The 20,170-nt window shown below is 50.8% G+C and overlaps 2 protein-coding genes across 2 annotated transcripts; both read left to right on the forward strand.

The window, feature by feature from the left end:
- The first annotated feature begins 5,283 nt into the window (after positions 1-5,283).
- On the forward strand, positions 5,284-6,426 carry LOC135813151 (DNA-directed RNA polymerase II subunit RPB1-like). Its single transcript, XM_065326368.1, has one exon. The coding sequence runs from the start codon at positions 5,284-5,286 to the stop codon at positions 6,424-6,426; it is 1,143 nt and encodes a 380-aa protein (XP_065182440.1).
- An 81-nt stretch (positions 6,427-6,507) lies between these two features.
- LOC135813152 (uncharacterized) lies at positions 6,508-11,349 on the forward strand. The gene has a single exon (XM_065326369.1). The coding sequence runs from the start codon at positions 6,508-6,510 to the stop codon at positions 11,347-11,349; it is 4,842 nt and encodes a 1,613-aa protein (XP_065182441.1).
- The last annotated feature ends 8,821 nt before the right edge of the window (positions 11,350-20,170 follow it).

A 20,170-nucleotide genomic window follows, 5' to 3' on the forward strand; every position in this document is an offset into this window, starting at 1 on the left:
GAACAGAAATTACAAAACTCACTTACTCATCACGTTCACAACAACACACGTACCCTCTCACCAACGAAACTCCTCACGCCGTCTGCCATGTCGTCCACCATCTCCAGGAGCGCTGCTCAGCGTCGACATCCTCACTTCTGCAGCCTCTTCTTCTCTTCACCTTCCATCCTTCTTTTTTCTTTTCTTTTTCAGTTTTTCTTCTGGGCACAGTTTTACGTCGTGTCCTGGACCATCCATCCTTCTTTTTCCTTTCCTTTTCTTCTGGGCACAGTTTTACGTCGTGTCAGGGACCAACAGTGACGATGACTGACAAGAGACAGGAGAGACGAATGATGAAGGACGAGGACGACGGACGAACTTCTTGAAGATGGACAAAACTGTGACGATAGGACGACTGGAGATGACATCGGAAACTGGGAGCGAAGCCACGCAGGACGAATCCAGAAGTTGAAGTTTACAACAATTTCCATTACCGCTGCCACCAATGTTGTAACTGCCTTTCTACCTGCTCCCAGTCCCGTGCCATCTCCATACTTGTACAAAGGGACGACGATAACTACATTTAGAAGACTATATTTGTGACAAGCCGACGGAACCACAACTATACATGAGCCGCAGCCAGCAAAAATGGTACTATAGGGTGAATTTTTCGAAAACGGTTTTTTTTGCTCCAAAACACTTCTTCATATGTGAATTATCATTCCTGATAGTTTGAACGTATTCTAAGGTGCTGGGGGTGGTTAAATGCCACTATATGTACAAGGGTGTCCAGATTGGCAATTGTTGTCAGCTTACTTCTCCATTAGAGTTAGTTATAAGTCCTCTGCCATGCCCTCGGCCTCTTCTTGGCCTGTGACATTGCTCCAGGGTGCTTCTGAGTCTTGGCCCAGGTATTGCTTGATCTCCTTGTTCAGGTACAGCAGCCTTGTACAGCAGCCCTGATACCACCTGGTGGCAAGGTTGTGGGCAGGCCGCTTGCAGCGACAGCAGCAGAGTTGGTGGACGAGCGCATTTGCCTTATCTCAACCTCATCTGCTTGACAGTGCTTCTTCATGCAAACGACACCAGGAGATTCCCGTGCAAACTTGAAGTGCTGGAAAGTTGTTATGCGTGGAATCGGCGTGAACATCTTGTCCAGGTGTTTATCCCACGCGTACCAGGTCCAGCTGTAGCGTTCTGCTAGGTTGCCTTTGCAGGAGGACTCCACTGCTTGGACGACATCTGCCATCGAATCAACTTCGGAGGCTCGGAATTTCTGCATCAAACAGTACAGCCGAACGTGGCGTCAATACTACATCTAGTATGACCAACTCGCATGAAAGAAATTTGAATGCTGGTATTTAGGCCTGATAGCACACGCCAGCTGAAGTATGCCATGACTGATCGGTTCTTGTTCTGCCCAACGCAGTTATCAGCATGAAACATCAAGGATGGCTCCTTGGAACGATTCTCCAAATAATGGTGGAGCATGCTGATAACCGCGTTGGGACCATGAGCAAGCCGTCCATCACAGCCAATGCTCTCTGCTTCATTGAACAAGTAATTTACTTGCTGATTGCGTGCCTCATCACAAATTCCAAATAGTTGTATCTTAAATCTGGACTTGAAATACAATGGGCCCACCTGGCGAGTGTGCTGAGGTAGCTCAAGCTGTTGGGCGAAGTCGAAAGTGATGTGGGTAGAAGATGCCTGTGTATCTGTATCCGTTGTTTGGCTTAGCTCATCCCTGGCATCACTAATTGATTTGTTGTAGTACTGCCGTTCATCATCAGCCTCCTGCATGTGAGCTGAAAGTTGCTCCATGGCCAGGCGGGTGGTCTCCTCTGTCTTTGCATGCCTGACATTCTCACGCAGCCGCTCACAGCGTGCGCAAACATCAGATCTCTGCTTCATGATGCATATATCTGGAGTATTAGCTTTCCAAAGCCGTTTGAACGTGGTCAGACTAATAGGATGCGCACCTTCAGAATCACAGTATAGACAATGAATTTCTTTCTTTGTACAACTAGCAGGAAGATATGTGGGCGCCTTTGGTGCGCGTCCCCTGGGTGCTGCTGGTTGTGGCATTCCATAACGAGATGCATAGTTTTTGATAAACTGCACAGCATTGTCAGCCACTGCAGTAGGTAAGATATTGGGCGGGGGTTTGCCCTTACTCTTGCTGCTCTGTGGCGTTGTAAGTAGATGTTCAGCGTCTTCTTGTAATTTACGCAGTAGAGTATGCGACAATCCATGTGCATCTTGAAACACTTCACGGCAGACGACAACACCAAGCATTGCATATGTGAACGAAAATTTGCGAGAACTTGCAGTTGCAGCTCCAGCGCTGGGGCAAGATATTTTCATTATCGCTGCAAGTTTGCCTAGCACGTACCGCTTCAGCTCACTCCTCTTCATTGCTCTCAAGTTACATTCCAGTTCCTCGAGCTGGTCCGGAGGTAGCTTGGTCCAATGATTCACTTTGCATTTGCAACCGATGTCCAGTGCGTCGCGTATCATCGCCACTGCCGCTCCACTTGCTGCACTCGTTCCATCGTTAGTGGTATCCTCTGCATCGCTGAAATACTCGTCATCGCTGCTCTGCGACTCCAGCGGTAAACAGGTCCGCTTTTCTGCAGGTGTGTCCGAATCTGAGTCGTCGGAGCCAGACGATTCGGCGATCGTATCACTGCTGTTTAGGCCGTAAAAACTTTCGTCATGTTCCCGTAGCGCAGCGAGGTCGTCAACGCTCGCACCGCAAATTTCTAGGCTTCGTCTTCTACTCGTGCATGCCATGACACTCTGTGGCTTCTCTACTTTCAGTACGCGTCTTGCATGCACTCACACTTGTTGAAAGATGAAGTTGCGCCACTTGATACTGGACAGGAGACTGCACTCTTGAACATTATCCTTTCATGTTGTCACATGTTGCACGTTGATACTATTAGTGTATTGTAGTTACGAATTGTGTACAGAACTGTCACATGCTGCAAGGGCAGTATTGTCAAGACATGCTAGGTCGCTTGCAATATTTGGTGCGTTGCGTATTACTGCTATGTATTTCGCGAGTGTAATAATTATTTTGTTAGTCTGTTAGAATTACATCACGAGTGCATGTCTGTTACGTCTACGTCGAGACACATTTTATTATACAGTAATTGCTATGCGTGTTCGTACCACGCCATGTTCACGAGCGGAATATCTTGTGAATTGTTCTAATGTATTATAATTATAAGTAGAATTGTTGACACACTAATTGGTTGCAATGTACATGTACTTACTAGTACTTGATCCGTTGCATTATCGCCATCCGCGGCAACTCCGCTACAATCTACTTGGCGAAACTTACTCTCGCTGACAGGGTGTGCTGTCACCCTGTCGCTGGGTGCAAGCACCCCTTGACAGACACTGTTTTCACCTCCGTAACCAACAATTCTTTATTCTTTCACTCCAGCACATTGCAAGTCATTATTAGTTTCTGCTTGTTCTGCATTTCAAATTATTGCTTTTCTTTTCGTTGCATGCACTCGTACTCGTCCGCGCTGCACGCGGACTTTGGCAGTCGCCATATTTAGTATCTCTATGGCTACGATGATCATGCATTTTCTGTACGCTGCATTTTCTCTCTATGCCACGTCGTTGTGTGCATGCATGCAGCGCAAGCCAAATGCACGCACGTGTTGTAACTCGCTTTCTCTTCCTGCTCCCAGTCCCGTGCCATCTCCACACTTATACAAAGGGACGACGATAACTACATTTAGAAGACTATATTTGTGACAAGACGACGGAACCACAACTATACATGACGAACTGAAGACGAACACATGATGAACTCAAGAGGAAGACAGCTTTTCATACCACAGCAACATGCGCATGCACCAAGATGACGTACACACGACGTACACAAAATAACGTACTACAACATAACTCCCTCCCAAGAGTAGAATCTTCCTCGATTCTAATAATAAAACAGAGTAAAAAGAGGAAAAGATCACACAAATCACTCAATCATACCACACCAGTCACACCCAGAAATAAAATACCACTACAGATCATTAAAAAAACTCTGTCCGCCCACCCAGAACACCAGCCACGATCGCTGTCACACGTGTGGGAACTGATAACCTCAAAACTCTAACTAATGGTGTAATGCTTTACTCAACACACCACCTCACGATCACGCAAAAATTCTAAAATGTGAGAGCACAAATCATAAGAATAACAAAAAGAACAGAATCCACTGGCTCTGTGGGGGCCTCTAGTTATCCTCATAGAAGAGCAAATCAAAAAACAAACAGAACACACGCGCTGTGCGGGCGCCTCTTTACCCTCGAGGAGAGCAAATAATAAAGAACAAAATGTTGGGAGAACAGAAAATACACAACTCACATACTCATCACGTTCACAACACACGTACCCTCTCACCAACGAAACTCCTCACGCCGTCTGCCATGTCATCCGCCATCTCAAGGAGCGCTGCTCAGCGTCCACATCCTCACACTGCAGCCTTCACATTCCATCCTTCTTTTTTTCTGTTTCCGTTTTTCTTCTGGGCACAGTTTTACGTCGTGTCCGGGACCACCAGTGACGACGACTGACGACGACTGACAAGAGACGGGAGAGACGAATGATGAAGGACGAGGACGACGGACGAACTTCTTGAAGACGGACGAAACTGTGACGATAGGACGACTGGAGATGACATCGGAAACTGGGAGCGAAGGCCACGCAGGACGAATCCAGAAGTTGAGATTTACGAATTTCCATTACCGCTGCCACCAATGTTGTAACTCGCTTTCTCTTCCTGCTCCCAGTCCCGTGCCATCTCCACACTTATACAAAGGGACGACGATAACTACATTTAGAAGACTATATTTGTGACAAGACGACGGAACCACAACTATACATGACGAACTGAAGACGAACACATGATGAACTCAAGACGAAGACAGCTTTTCATACCACAGCAACATGCGCATGCACCAACATGACGTACACACGACGTACACAAAATAACGTACTACAACACACGCTGCACGTTTTGCTCAGGACAGCGATTTGGCGATCGTTGTTCGGTGTGTTTTTTGGTGTTCTTGTTGAAACGAGTGGTAATGTCGATTAAAGGAGTTTCTGGGTTTTTGTGGTCTGCCTGACGATGGTTAGTTGCGGGACCAAGTCGCACCGCAACATTTGGTAGCAGAGGATGGTTATCGAAGTAATAGTTGTAGTATAGTAGTCACGTCTAGGCAGTAGTACTAGAACTAGTAGTAAGAGTAAGACAGAGACTCAGTAACTGAAGCAAGAATGCCAGAAACCACGAAGAAGGAAAGAACACTGGCAAAGGCCCAGTTCACCAACAGCAGAAGAGCGCTGCTAGTAGAGATCAACAAGGATGAAGCGGACAAGAAGGAGATACTAAGGGCACTGGATGGCCTCAGTGCTCTTGCCACATCCACCATCGCCTGTTGTGTGGAAGGTGATGCCGCAGACTGGTATGAGGAAGTCCAGCTGTTGGAACAGCAATATGCCGAAGCGGTATCGAGAGCGGGGGATGTGCTGGAGCAGCTGAGAATAGAAAGGCCCAGCAAAGCCACCAGCATCAGCCACAGCCCCGCAACCAGAGAACGTGCGGCAAAAATCAGAGAAGTAAGGTCGTTGTTGAAAGAGAAACTGTACGACGAAGATGATGAAGAAGAGGAGGTACCAGGTGTGGATGTAAGTGAGAGTGCAGGTGTCTACCAGAGTAAAGTAAAAAACAACGCACCTGTAAAGCGTACATGTATGTCTGACACGCCCGCAACGTCAACCCAGGGAAGGGTCACGTCATCGTGGTCGGCGGTTACTATGGCAACGGTGTCGCCAGATCCGAAGGCATCTGAGCTTAGCCAAGCCAGAATGAAGCCAGAGCCATTAATAGCCAGAACTATGGCACCAAGCAGCACGGGTTCACAACGGGTACCCATGGCAACGGGTTTCGTGACTATGGCCACTGGCACAGCAGTCATACAGAGTACACCAAGTACATCAGCTACTACTAGGGACTTCACCCGGCGTACAGGTGCGCCATTGGCGTTCAGCCAGCAGTACCCCGCACCGAATCCGGCGTACACTGCACCGAATCCGGCGTACACAGCACCGAATCCGGCGTACACTGCACCGAATGCGGCGTACACTGCACCGAATCCGGCGTACACTGCACCGAATCCGGCACCGCAGCAGCAGGCTCAGTTGGCACCGCAGCAGCAGTCTCAGTCGGCATACACGTATACGCCTCTACAGTATGCACCGCAGCAGCAGTCCCAGGCAGCATACACGTACACTCCGCAACAGCAGCAGTTCCCGCCGTCATACACGTACACTCCGCAACAGCAGCAGTCTCAGCCGTCATACACGTCCACGTCGCAACAGTACCTACCGCAGCAGCAGCAACAGCTGCCATCGACGTAGACGCCACAATATCAGCCGCAGAACGTGCAACAGCCACAGTACCTGCGAACAAGTCAGCCACAGACAGACATCACCAAGCACATGAAGAAAGTTTCTATTGCCACGTTTGCCGGCGACAAACGGGAATACGAGGCTTGGAAGGCGGCTTTTGATGTATCCATTGATCAGCAGGCAACTTCAACAGAAATGAAGATGCTGCAACTTAGGCAGTACCTGTCTGGCGAAGCTCTGGCGGTCGTACAAAACCTGGGTTTCACGCCATCAGCATATAGTGCGGCACGCAGACGGCTTGAGAAGAGGTATGGCGGACAGCGGAGGTTGGTGGCCGTCCATATGCAAGAACTAGAGGACTTCCCTGCAGTAAAAAACAGAGCAGCAGACTTTGAGAAGTTTGCAGATTTGCTAGAGGTGGCGGCGGTAAAAATGACGGATGCCGGCATGACCAGTCAACTCGGTACGGGTACTTTGTATACACGTATGCAGAAGAAGCTTGTAACGGAAAACCTCGTCCAGTATCATCGCTGGGTGCAGGAGACCAATGCCAATGAATCTGTGACGACTCTTCTAGATTGGGTGAACCGAGAAGCCGAAATAATGGCTACAGCATCGGAAACCATTGACGGCATCGCCAGTACTGCCAGCAGCAGACAGCGACGTGGTGGTTTCAATGACCGGAAACCGAGAAACGCAGAGTCGTCCGGAAGAGTCTTCCTAGCAGAGAAGAAGAGCGAGAGCTGTGCCGCTTGCAGCGAGCAGCACCCCGTCTGGAAATGTCCGTCTTTCAAGGCAAAGACCATGGATGAACGATGGGACCTGGCAAAAGAGAAAAGGCTATGCTATCGATGCCTTGGGTCAGGTCACTGTGGAGCGCAGTGTCCCAGAACCAGACAATGCGGTGTGGATAAGTGCAGCGACACCCACAATTGGTTGCTGCATCGTAAACCGAAGTTCGACAAGGTACACAGCGAACCGGACCGCAGCACTGAAGGGGAGCGACCTTCAAGGCACAACGTCGGCAACGTTATGTCAGCGAGTATCGTCAGCGCAGCTCCAGGGTCACTGCGCACTGTGCCAGTGTTGTTGAGCAACAACGAGCGGACCACACGGGTCAACGCGTTCCTGGACGACGGCGCGACGCAGACGCTGATCAGCGCAAGTGCCGCAGGTGCACTTGGTCTCCGCGGGGAGACGAAGAGGATTACAATGTCTACTCTGAATGGGCACCAAGAAACTTTTCAGAGTATGCCAGTCACCGTCACACTGTCTGACTTGACCAACAAGACAAGCGTGGACATCTGTGCTAACACTGTACCAGCAGTATCTCGGTCGCTAACACCAGTAGACTGGGAGATTGTCAAGAAGAGCTGGCCACACTTGGAGAATGTCAAGTTCCCGAAGCTCAGTGATTGGTCGACAGTTGACCTTCTGATTGGTATTGACAACAGCAGCCTGCATGTATCGTTAGAAGAAGTCATCGGTGGTCCAGGTGAGCCAAGTGCCCGGAGAACACCACTCGGCTGGACATGTGTGGGTCCCATCAGTCAAACGGCGGGAGGCTCCCGGGTATCGGCCAGCGTGCACCATTGTCTGATGACTCAGTCAGACGCCGACCTCACTCAGCTGGTGAGGAAGTTCTGGGAAGTAGACAGTCAGCCCGCGGCAATTGGAGCGGCACTTCTAACCCCAGATGAGCGACATGCACAGGAGACGGTCGCAAAGTCGATCAAGCACATTGGAAGCCAATACAGTGTTGGCATTCCATGGAAGGATCACCCACGCGGAGCTAATGCTAGCTACCACACTGCTCTGAAGCGTTTGGCCAACACCGAGCAGCGGCTGAGGCGAGACGCAGCAGTCGGAGAAGTCTACGCCGCTACGATAGCGGAACACATCAGCCAGGGCTATGTGCGCCGGGTTGACGCCGCAGACGTCAATGACGGAAACGCGTGGTACTTGCCCCACTTCCCGATAGTCAAGCCGGACAAGACCACAACAAAAGTACGCATCGTGTTCGACGCCGCAGCGAAGTCGAACGGCAAGTCATTGAACGACTTCATCTTGCCCGGCCCCAAACTACAGCAAGACCTGGTGAATGTACTGGTTAGGTTCCGTCGTGAGCCGATAGCACTGGTCTGCGATATTGCCCAGATGTACCTCCGTATCAGCCTAAATCCAGACGACCGGCGCTACCATCGATTTCTGTGGCGCACAGACCCAAGTAAGCCACCGGAAGTTTACGAATTCTGCAGCGTGGTGTTCGGTGTCAATGCTTCGCCATTCCTAGCGCAGTACGTGTCGCAGCAGCATGCCAGATCGCTCAGCTCAGAGATGCCGCAAGCCGCTAGTGTCGTGCTGGACTCCACATACATGGATGATAGCATGACGTCAGCACCTGATGTTACAGCAGCCAAGTCCTTATATGCGGATTTGTCGGATCTCTGGGGCCAAGCGAACATGCACGCGCGGAAGTGGCTCTCTAACTCGGCGGAGGTTCTGGCGGAGATCCCACAAGCGGATCAGGCAAGTCAACTGGAGCTCACGGACGAACAGCTGCCGAACATCAAGACGCTCGGCGTCCTCTGGCAGGCCGAGATCGACATGTTTACATTTCAGTACAAGGTGCCAGATTTCACACGTCTGACGAAGCGGCAGTTTCTGCGTATTCTGGCAACCATATTTGATCCGCTCGGGTTTCTAGCTCCGTACATCGTCCGAGCCAAAGTCCTGTTCCAATCCATGTGGATCGAAGGCTTCGATTGGGACGCCGACTTGCCAGAGGATCTCGTCAGCGCAGCTGAAGCGTGGTGCGCCGAGCTACCGGATTTGAAAAGAGTTCAAATTCCGAGGTGCCTGCGACAATCAGCAGCGACAACAGCAACTAGCAGCGTGGAAGTGTTTGTGGATGCCTCCGAAAAGGCGTTCGGCGCAGTCGTCTACATCCGGCAGCAGTTCAGCGATGGCAGCGACTCAATGCGTCTCGTCGCGTCGAAGATGAAAGTCGCCCCGCTTGCTGTCCACAGTATTCCTAGGTTGGAATTGATGGCCGCAGTTCTGGGTTTGCAGCTAGTGAAGTCTCTTCTACCTCCGCTTGATCTCACAATGAGTACTGTCACGTTCTGGTCTGACAGTGCTGATGTCCTCTACTGGATTCGTGGACAGAGCCGAAAGTACAAGCCGTTCGTTGCCCACAGAGTCGGCACGATTCAGACAGCGAGTGATCCCGACCAGTGGAAGCATGTAGCTACTACCCGCAACCCAGCCGACCTGTTGACGCGTGGTATGTCTGCAAGTCAGCTCGCAGATTCCCAGTTCTGGTGGTGCGGTCCAGACATGTCCGGGTTACACACGCCGTCCCCAGGAAAGGCATTGTCAGCAACAGCGGCGGCAGAGCTGAAGAAGCCTGCAGTTGAGATAGCTCATTTCAGTTATCTGGCGATCGCCGCCTTGCCCGCATTGGATCCAGAGCGCTACAGCAGCCTCCTCAAGCTGGCCCGGGTCATTGCCTGGATCAATCGCTTCTCAAGCAACGCAAGACGCCTGAACACTGAGCGAGTGTCAGGCCCCCTGTCCGTAGATGAGATCCGCAGCGCCGAGTATGTCATCATACGTCAGTGCCAGCAGTCAGCCTTCCCAGAGGAAATCAGTGCTCTACAGCGGGGAAAGCCTATCTCTCCTAAGAGTGTGCTGAGCAGCTTACAGCCGCAGCTCGACGAAGATGGTATAATGAGGTGTGGTGGTCGGCTGCGCTATGCAGAGCATATTTCGGATGATGCCAGGTGCCCGATCATTCTGCCCCGCTCGAGCAGAGTAACCACTTTGATAGTGAAACGAGCACACGTCCGCCTGTTTCACGTCGGTGGAACCAACCAGACCTTGGCAGCGCTCAGCCAACGGTTTTGGATAGTTTCGGCCAGAGAAGCTATTCGTGAGTATGAGCAGCAGTGTCAAGCGTGTCGACGGCAGAAAGCAAAGACCCTGCAGCAGGTCATGGCTCCTCTACCGAGTCACCGTACGAAGCCGTCATTGAGTGCGTTCGCTACAACCGCGGTTGATTTCTGCAGACCATTCTTCACGAAGCAGGGTCGAGGACGAGCCCAGTGTAAGCGGTACATGGCTGTCTTTACTTGCACCGCTACGCGAGCAGTTCATCTCGAGCTGGTGAACGACCTCACCACCGATGGATTTCTCAACTGCTTGAGTCGGTTTGTCAGTCGTCGTGGAACGCCTACAGATATCATCTCGGATAACGGCACCAACTTCGTCGGCGCAGTCAATGAGCTGCAACAGTTGGTCGGCGAAGTCAACCACCAGCGAGTAGCCAACAAGTTGTCTGCTATTGGAGTGACTTGGCACTTTAACCCACCAGCAGCACCTCACTTCGGAGGAATTCATGAGTCCATGGTCAAGAGCGCCAAGAGAGCAGCCTACGCCATACTCACCCGAGCAGATATCACCGATGAAGAGCTAGCAACGTGCTTTGCCTCAGCTGAAAGCATGCTCAACTCGCGTCCCCTAACGTATCAGTCAGCTCACCCGTCGGACGACATTCCATTGACGCCAAACCACTTCCTCATCGGCCAAGTCGGTGGTCAGTTCGCACCAGCTTGCAGCGAAAGTAGCTTCAGCCCGCGCAGGCGCTGGCGCGCTGTGCAGGATCTGATTGGTCAAGTGTGGACTCGCTGGATGAGAGAGTGGGTACCTCTTCTCAACCCAGCCAAGAAATGGAGGCAAGAGTTGCCAGACCTGAAGGTCAACGACGTGGTGGTAGTGGCATCTAACGATACACCACGTGGGCAATGGCCGTTAGCACGCGTAATGGAAGTCTATCCCGGTAAGGATAACCATGTACGAGTGGTAAAGCTGCGTCTAGCAACCGGTAAGAGCCTAGTGCGGCCTATTGCTAAGCTATGTCCGTTGTGTTGAAGCCCCCCGCGGTTCAACAAGGTGGGGAGAATGGACAGGAGACTGCGCTCTTGAACATTATCCTTTCATGTTGTCACATGTTGCACGTTGATACTATTAGTGCATTGTAGTTACGAATTGTGTACAGAACTGTCACATGCTGCAAGGGCAGTATTGTCAAGACATGCTAGGTCGCTTGCAATATTTGGTGCGTTGCGTATTACTGCTATGTATTTCGCGAGTGTAATAATTATTTTGTTAGTCTGTTAGAATTACATCACGAGTGCATGTCTGTTACGTCTACGTCGAGACACATTTTATTATACAGTAATTGCTATGCGTGTTCGTACCACGCCATGTTCACGAGCGGAATATCTTGTGAATTGTTCTAATGTATTATAATTATAAGTAGAATTGTTGACACACTAATTGGTTGCAATGTACATGTACTTACTAGTACTTGATCCGTTGCATTATCGCCATCCGCGGCAACTCCGCTACAATCTACTTGGCGAAACTTACTCTCGCTGACAGGGTGTGCTGTCACCCTGTCGCTGGGTGCAAGCACCCCTTGACAGACACTGTTTTCACCTCCGTAACCAACAATTCTTTATTCTTTCAATTCAGCACATTGCAAGTAATATGACGGCTTTGAGCAGCAAAGCCAAGTAACGTTAGTTAGCCCACGCATGCACGTGTTTTGTCACGGGTTCGTCACGCGGCACATGAATAAAAATTATTTTTTCTGAAAATGGTGGATGAAAAAAAAATAATAACCTTGCGTGGCCGCTTTGCCCTGCCTTGTGTCAGCAAAGCAACTTCCTTGTCAACAATTTCTGTCATCCAGTTAGCCAAAGTGACTCAAGGTTGTGTTTTCTCCGTTTTCTCCTTTGTCTCTCCGCCAAGCTGTACAAGAGTATTAGTTGTGCTAGTCTGCGTAGACAAGCGCTGACTCGTGTGAGCTGGAAGCGCTTGAAAATTCACAACTTCAAACAGCGATCGATCGCGCTTGGTTGAAATATTTATTTGTTGCGTGGGCAGATAGAGTAGCTCATGGTCGCAGTAGTGAATTTCCTGGAGTTCATGAGGCCAAACAAGAACTACTCGAAGCAGAGGACCAGTTATTTAGGCCTCGACATGGCGAGTGGCGTTGACGCCAACTCAGAAATGGCTGTGATTACCTGTCAAAAAATATAGCCAAAGAAGTAGACAAGGAGCAGAGGCATTTACATGGGCAACGTACGATGGTGGTTTGCAACATGCTATTACTGCTTGAGCGACGTTGAGTGCAGGTGTAACGGATTTCGTCTCGTATTGATTTACGCATGTCGTTGTATTTGGTTCTTGTCTTGTGGAGTCCAGTGTCTGATGTCATTATATGGTCTAGGTGTACGCGCGAGTATGGTGTGATGTGTGACTTTTATGGTATGTGGTGCATGCAAGAGTACGCGTTGTCAGAGTGTGAGGATGTGCTTCCGTCTGTGTGAGAGTGACTGTCAAGTGAATGTTGTACATGCGCAGTGCTAGTTTGGTCTGGGAATGAGAGTCGTGTGTGATTCGTCCGTGGTCTGGTAGTCTTGGTCTTGGCCATGTGTTCTGTACGTATTAGTCCCTGATTGGTCGTCCCGATTTGTCGTCGCAATATTACTGCTTGTTCTTGTTGTTTTCTTGGAGTCTTTTCTGGAGTCTTTTCCCGGGAGTCTTCCCGTTGTCCTTTTTGTCCTCACCAAGTTTGTCTCTCTCCTCCTGCGCCCTCGTCATTTCTTGGTATAATATAAGAGTATTGAAGATACAATCAAGAGTTTGCGTGGTTGTGTGGCGGGGGCCAGGGGGAGAAGACTATTTCCATTACACAGGGACGATCGTTGATCATCTACGTATCAGGTGTGGTTGTCAAACGCTTGTGGCCTTTGATGTGGATATGAAGATGTTATGCCCACTGTGCATTCGTTATGCACCACATCTGCTGTGCACGTTACCCTATCTCAGGGAGAAATCATCAACCCAGTCATTCTGGGTAAAACTATTCCTGATAGCTGTGCAGGCCAGCGCAAGAACCAGTACGCTGCACTAAACAAGGTGCTGATGTTCGTGTGCTTGATGGTCAATGGAATGAGTTCAACTGAAAGCAACGCTTCCGCAGGTCTTTGACAACCTCAGCAAGGTGGTCAGCCCAGCAACAGTGGTGACGGTACTTGGCATAGAAGTCGACAGCGAGGACCAGGTGATGCGGCTACCTGACAAGAATTATTTGCCTTTCTAGCGGCTTTGAGTGAGTAGTCCACGCGCACTAGCTACACAACGCGGGAACTGCTGTCGCTGATCGGAACCTTGTCCTTGCCGCAAAGGTGGTTCCTCCTGGCAGGACCTTCATCCGTCAACTCCTGTATCTTAGCTGGACAACTCTCTCAGTCTCTTCTGTCAGTAGTCAACATCGACACAGAAGCTCACTTGGACATCGAATGGTCGCGCTCCTTTGCCGCAGACTGGAATGGCCAATCCTTCTTCTACGATGTCGAGTGTTCAAAGTCCCCTGACCTTGAGCTATTCACGGATGCCTCTGATGTTGGCTTCTGCGGTTTCTATCAAGGACAATCGTTTTTGGGGCAATGGGCCGCTGAGATGCAGCATGAACCTATTGTGATTACTCGCTTCCGAGGACTGGCTTCCACAGCCAACCAATGCCTGGTGCCAACTCCTCCGCTCTGATTGCTGCCAGCAATGATCTCATGAGCGACTCAGACCTTTAAGCCCGGTATTTGCGCACACATAATCTGATGTACCCAGGTCCCTGACCGCTACTGCCGGCAGCTCACGGCCAGTGTTTGTGTTCGTCGACGGCGGCTACTTCTCCCGAGTTTGCTCGACTAGGATCCTCAACTGCAACTGGGTGAGCTCCCATTCTGTGCGCATTGGCGGGGCCACACTCATGGCTCACCGGAGTACAAGTGTCTGTGAAGCAGCCATATGCCGTGCAGGCTGCTGGCGATGTGCAGCATCCGATCACTATGTCAGGCGTGCAGCCGGTATACCCTCTGTGCAATGGCTAGCAGCAAAGACTGGAACAGCCCACGCCCATGTGGTGTTGAGAACAGAAGTGAGGTACATTTTTAGTGTTGTACAGTGTTGTGCCGTCCGCTTGTTGTGCAGTCCTTGTGCCGGTGTGGCTCTGTGGGTATCACTTAGGGGTTTGCCATGGTTACTTGCAGGAAGTTATGCTAATGAGCGATGCCGTGAGAAATGCTTGGTCGTAAACACTGGTTTTTGGAAGGGTCAAATGCATTTGCCTCTCAGTGTTGTGCTGTACTGTCTCAGTGTTGTGACACCTGAATGTTGTTGTGTGGTTGACCCGCCGGTTTGAGGCATGGGTGGTCAACTGTGTATGTTGTATCGGTGTGTTCCCGTCTGAAGTTGCCGGGCCACCATGTGGTTGACCCGCCGGTTTGAGCCATGGGTGGTCAACTGTGTCTGTTGTATCGGTGTGTTCCTGTTTGAAGTTGCCGGGCCACCATGTGGTTGACCCGCCGAAAATGGAGGCATGGGTGGTCAACCGTGTATGTGTATCATTGAAGTTGCAATACGTTCATTGCTGTGACTCGCTCGATTGCTGTTGCCGGGCACCTACGCATTTATTTGCCTCCTTGTGAAGAGATATCTCTTCTGGTTTATTGCATAAATCTTGGCTCAATGTTATCCACAGTGTCGCTCGATGCAAAGTCTCGTAAATATTTATCAGACAAAATTGAAAGAAAAAAACCTATGGCAAACCCCACTTCCTTGTATTCTATCTGCTTGGTGTACATGTGTCCACGTTTTGTACGTTTGGCACGCACATGCATGCGTGTGTATGTGAGAGCGTGTCTGGATAAATGTGCATATTGATGTTTTGTTTGTTTTAAGTTTTATTGTGTGTATGCGTGCATGCATGTGGGTTAATATTAGTTTCTGCTTGTTCTGCATTCAAATTATTGCTTTTCTTTTCGTTGCATGCACCTGCACTCCGCGCTGCACGCGGACTTTGGCAGTCGCCATATTTAGTATCTCTATGGCTACGATGATCATGCATTTTCTGTACGCAGCATTTTCTCTCTATGCGCATATGCCACGTCGTTGTGTGCATGCATGCAGCGAAAGCCAAATGCACGCACGCTGCACGTTTTGCCCAGGACAGCGATTTGGCGATCGTTGTTCGGAGTGTTCTTTGGTGTTCTTGTTGGAAACGAGTGGTAATGTCGATTTTAAGGAGTTTCTGGGTTTTTGTGGTCTGCCTGACGATGGTTAGTTGCGGGACCAAGTCGCACCGCAACATTTGGTAGCAGAGGATGTTTGCCGAAGTTGTAGTATAGTAGTCACGTCTAGGCAGTAGTACTAGTACTAGTAGTAAGAGTAAGACTAAGAGACTCAGTAACTGAAGCAAGAATGCCAGAAACCACGAAGAAGGAAAGGACACTGGCAAAGGCCCAGTTCACCAACAGCAGAAGAGCGCTGCTAGTAGAGATAAACAAGGATGAAGCGGACGAGAAGGAGATACTAAGGGCACTGGATGGCCTCAGTGCTCTTGCCACATCCACCATCGCCTGTTGTGTGGAAGGTGATGCCGCAGACTGGTATGAGGAAGTCCAGCTGTTGGAACAGCAATATGCCGAAGCGGTATCGAGAGCAGGGGATGTGCTGGAGCAGCTGAGAATAGAAAGGCCCAGCAAAGCCACCAGCATCAGCCACAGCCCCGCAACCAGAGAACGTGCGGCAAAAATCAGAGAAGTAAGGTCGTTGCTGAAAGAGAAACTGTATGACGAAGAAGATGAGGAAGAAGAGGAGGTACCAAGTGTGGATGTAAGTGAGAGTGCAGGTGTCTACCAGAGTAAAGTAAAAAGCAATGCACCTGTAAAGCGTACATGTATTTCTGACACGCCCACAACGTCAACCCAGGGAAGGATCACGTCATCGTTGTCGGCGGTTACTATGGCAACGGCGTCGCCAGAGCCGAAGGCATCTGAGCTTAGCCAAGCCTGAATGAAGCCAGAGCCATTAATAGCCAGAACTGTGGCACCAAGCAGCACGGGTTCACAACGGGTACCCATGGCAACGGGTTTCATGACTATGGCGGGACTTCACCCGGCGTACAGGTGCGCCATTGGCGTTGAGCCAGCAGTGCCCCGCACCGAATCCGGCGTACACAGCACCGAATCCGGCACCGCAGCAGCAGTCTCAGTCGGCATACACGTATACGCCGCAACAGTATGCACTGTTATGAACCCTCTAAGATTCTCTAAATTGTCAGGATCGTACGACCACACGGCACGAGGACAACTCTTTTCCTTTACACAGTATATTTCACTTCATCTGATAATTAACAATGAACACTAATAACACCAGCTATTTATAGCATGCAGAAACAGCGTACATGCAAAACATAAGCATATAAAACTGGACATAACAGCGTATACAGCAAAACGCACACAACGCATATAGCGAATGCCATGCAGCAACATCAGCGGTACGGCGGAGTCGAAATACAACATTTCAACGAATACAATGCCATTAGCATCCCCCCACCTCACAACAGAGCAACCGAGTTTTGCATTAAGCTGGGAGTGCCGATTCGAGCAACTGGTATAATGGCTCGCAGCTGAGCCAGCAAATGACTCCGCTTGGAGCAGGCGAATGACTCCGCATGGAGCCGGCAAATGACTCCGCATGGAGCCGGCAAATGACTCCGCATGGAGCCGGCAAATGACTCCGCATGGAGCAGGCGAATGACTCCGCATGGAGCCGGCAAATGACTCCGCATGGAGCCGGCGAATGACTCCGCATGGAGCCGGCGAATGACTCCGCATGGAGCCGGCAATTGACTCCGCATGGAGCCAGCGAATGACTCCGCATGGAGTCGCCGAATTACTCCGCATGGAGCTGCCAATTACTCCGCATGGAGCCGCCGAATGACTCCGCATGGAGCCGCCAATGCCTCCGCATGGAGCCGCCAATGACTCTGAATAGAGCCGCCAAATGCTAGATATATAGAGATGCATAACCAGTTGAGAGCATATATTCTCATGGACTATACAGATACCGTCATGTGTGCGCCAGAAACATGAGTTGAGCTAGTGGGTGGGAGGGTGGGAAGGAAATTGTTTCGGGAACACCTGTTCCGCAAGTTGCACGCTCGAAAGTCCAAACAGCAATGACATGAAAGAGACATTGTACAGGATATTGAAGGGCGCGTGCCCACGTGACTCGCGCATGCGTGCAGGTTGGGCCAGCTCGCTGGGCTGGCTGCTAACTCGCGTTAGCATGCTAACGCTCATTTAGCATCCCCCCACCTCACAACAGAGCAACCGAGTTTTGCATTAAGCTGGGAGTGCCGATTCGAGCAACTGGTATAATGGCTCGCAGCTGAGCCAGCAAATGACTCCGCTTGGAGCAGGCGAATGACTCCGCATGGAGCCGGCAAATGACTCCGCATGGAGCCGGCAAATGACTCCGCATGGAGCCGGCAAATGACTCCGCATGGAGCAGGCGAATGACTCCGCATGGAGCCGGCAAATGACTCCGCATGGAGCCGGCGAATGACTCCGCATGGAGCCGGCGAATGACTCCGCATGGAGCCGGCAATTGACTCCGCATGGAGCCAGCGAATGACTCCGCATGGAGCCGCCGAATTACTCCGCATGGAGCTGCCAATTACTCCGCATGGAGCCGCCGAATGACTCCGCATGGAGCCGCCAATGCCTCCGCATGGAGCCGCCAATGACTCTGAATAGAGCCGCCAAATGCTAGATATATAGAGATGCATAACCAGTTGAGAGCATATATTCCATAAATCGGCACTCCCAGAGCGGATCACAAAGTGCAGCTACCTGTGATATTTGTAAGCAGTGCAAGCTCGGTAACGATTGACTAACAGGAACTCGATATCATGGGCTGAGGCCATTGCCACAGCCACCCATGCTTTGGCTGCTGGTGGCCTCTGAATGTTACTCGGGCAGACATGGCTTTCCACCTTCCCGCCTCTCTGAATATCGAGTCCGGCAGCTGATTCGAAACGAGTGGCCGGTGTATGACGCCAGGCCATAGCCACAACTGATGAGCAAGATTTTCGCAGTTGCTGCAAAGCCGATCGATTGGCATCTGCTGCTGGTGCCGCTAGCTTTTCCAGGTGCTGCCACAATTGCAAACCACTATTTGCGATTGGCTGGTCTGCTTGATTGACTGTCCATTGCCCTATCCCCGGTTGCAATTGTTTGCGCACCAGCCAAGTGCACCACTTGCATCAGTGAATAGCAGCAAGTTGGGGGACGGCGTCCACTTAGGGTGTAGGAAGAAGGACCGGCCGTTCTACTATTCCAGGAGCTAAGGCCATCAGCGAAGGTATTTGAGGCACTCTTCGGAGAGCTTGATCAGGTAATACGGCTGCCGGTACCAGTTGGCAAGTGACCACAATCTGCAATGTGCGTCCTGGGACTATCACTCTTGCAGCAAACGAGAGCTTTCCCAAAAGATACTCGAGTTGACATTGGGTAGTTGAAGCTGTGTTGAGAGTGGCCCGTAGGAGGTCGTGAAGCTTGGCAAGTTCGTCCATCGGCAGACTGATGTGAGCGCGCGGGTGTCCAGGATGACGCCGATAAACGTCAGGACGTGGGCTGGACCCTCCACTTTTGCTGATGCCAGAGAAACACCGAGGTATGTAAACGCACGGCGCCGAGTAGCGAGTTGCTGGCGAGCTAACACAGGTCCAGAGCATACATCGAGGAAGCACTTTTGCTGACGCCAGAGACACACCGAGGTATGTAAACGCACGGCGCCGAGTAGCGAGTTGCTGGCGAGCTAACACAAGTCCAGAGCATGCATGGAGACAGAAACGTTAGTCGAGGTATTTCCCGTAATGGGAAGATGCCAATAACGTCAGGAATTGAGCTGGACCCTCCACTTTTGCTGGGGCCAGAGAAACACCGAGGTATGTAAACGCTCGGAGCAGAATAGCGAGTTGCTGGTGAGGTAACACAAGTCCAGAGCATGCATTAAGGAAGTAACATTAATTGAGGTATTCCCCGTAATGCAACAGGCGTGGGAGTGCGAACTGCCCGCACACAATCCATTCACTGGCGGATGCGACAGAGTTCCATATAGCTGGCCTGGAGCGTAGTACAGTCTGAAGGGCAGGACGCTCTCATAACAGTATTGATCCTGCCAGCGGTTCAACAAGGGCCACTCCTCCGGGCAGACGGGAATTCGGCAGAATGCACTTTTAACATTGAGCTTAGCAAGATACAGCGGGGCGAGCAATTGTCTAATCATGTTTGCAGCATTGTCATCTTGACATTGTGGAGAGACACGGTCTGCTGGAATGTAATCGTTGACACTTCGACCCTCCAGGCTTTACAAAGGGTGTGTCGTGTGTAACTTCCCGTTCGTCTAGGAACCGCATCTACGCCGGAACAGCACAGAGGCGAGAAAGGGGGTGAAGAACACGGGCCAGCTGTTTCAAGCCTGCTGCAAGAAACGGATCGGCCAGCTGTTTCAAGCCTGCTGCAAGAAACGGATCGTTGCGCAGAAATATAGTCTGGGTTAGCATGTGACCGTGTTAAATTCAATGGATCCCAGTTAGTTGAGTGGTTGCCGATGAAACCTACCACAACCCCACAATTACGACCATGTGCAACATACCTCCGGAGCATAGGATCAGGATGTGAGTCCAGTAATTTTGAGAAGTGAGAAACTGAGTGCTTACACAGTTACTGATGAGGCCTTACACTTTGCCCTGGGATGCTCCTGTCGGCACTGGAGGTAGCACTGCCTGAGCTGACGCGTGCAAGCGCCGTACTCGTAGTAGCGGCATACGGTT

Source organism: Sycon ciliatum, chromosome 3, assembly GCF_964019385.1.
Source record: "Sycon ciliatum chromosome 3, ocSycCili1.1, whole genome shotgun sequence".
NCBI lineage: Eukaryota > Metazoa > Porifera > Calcarea > Leucosolenida > Sycettidae > Sycon > Sycon ciliatum.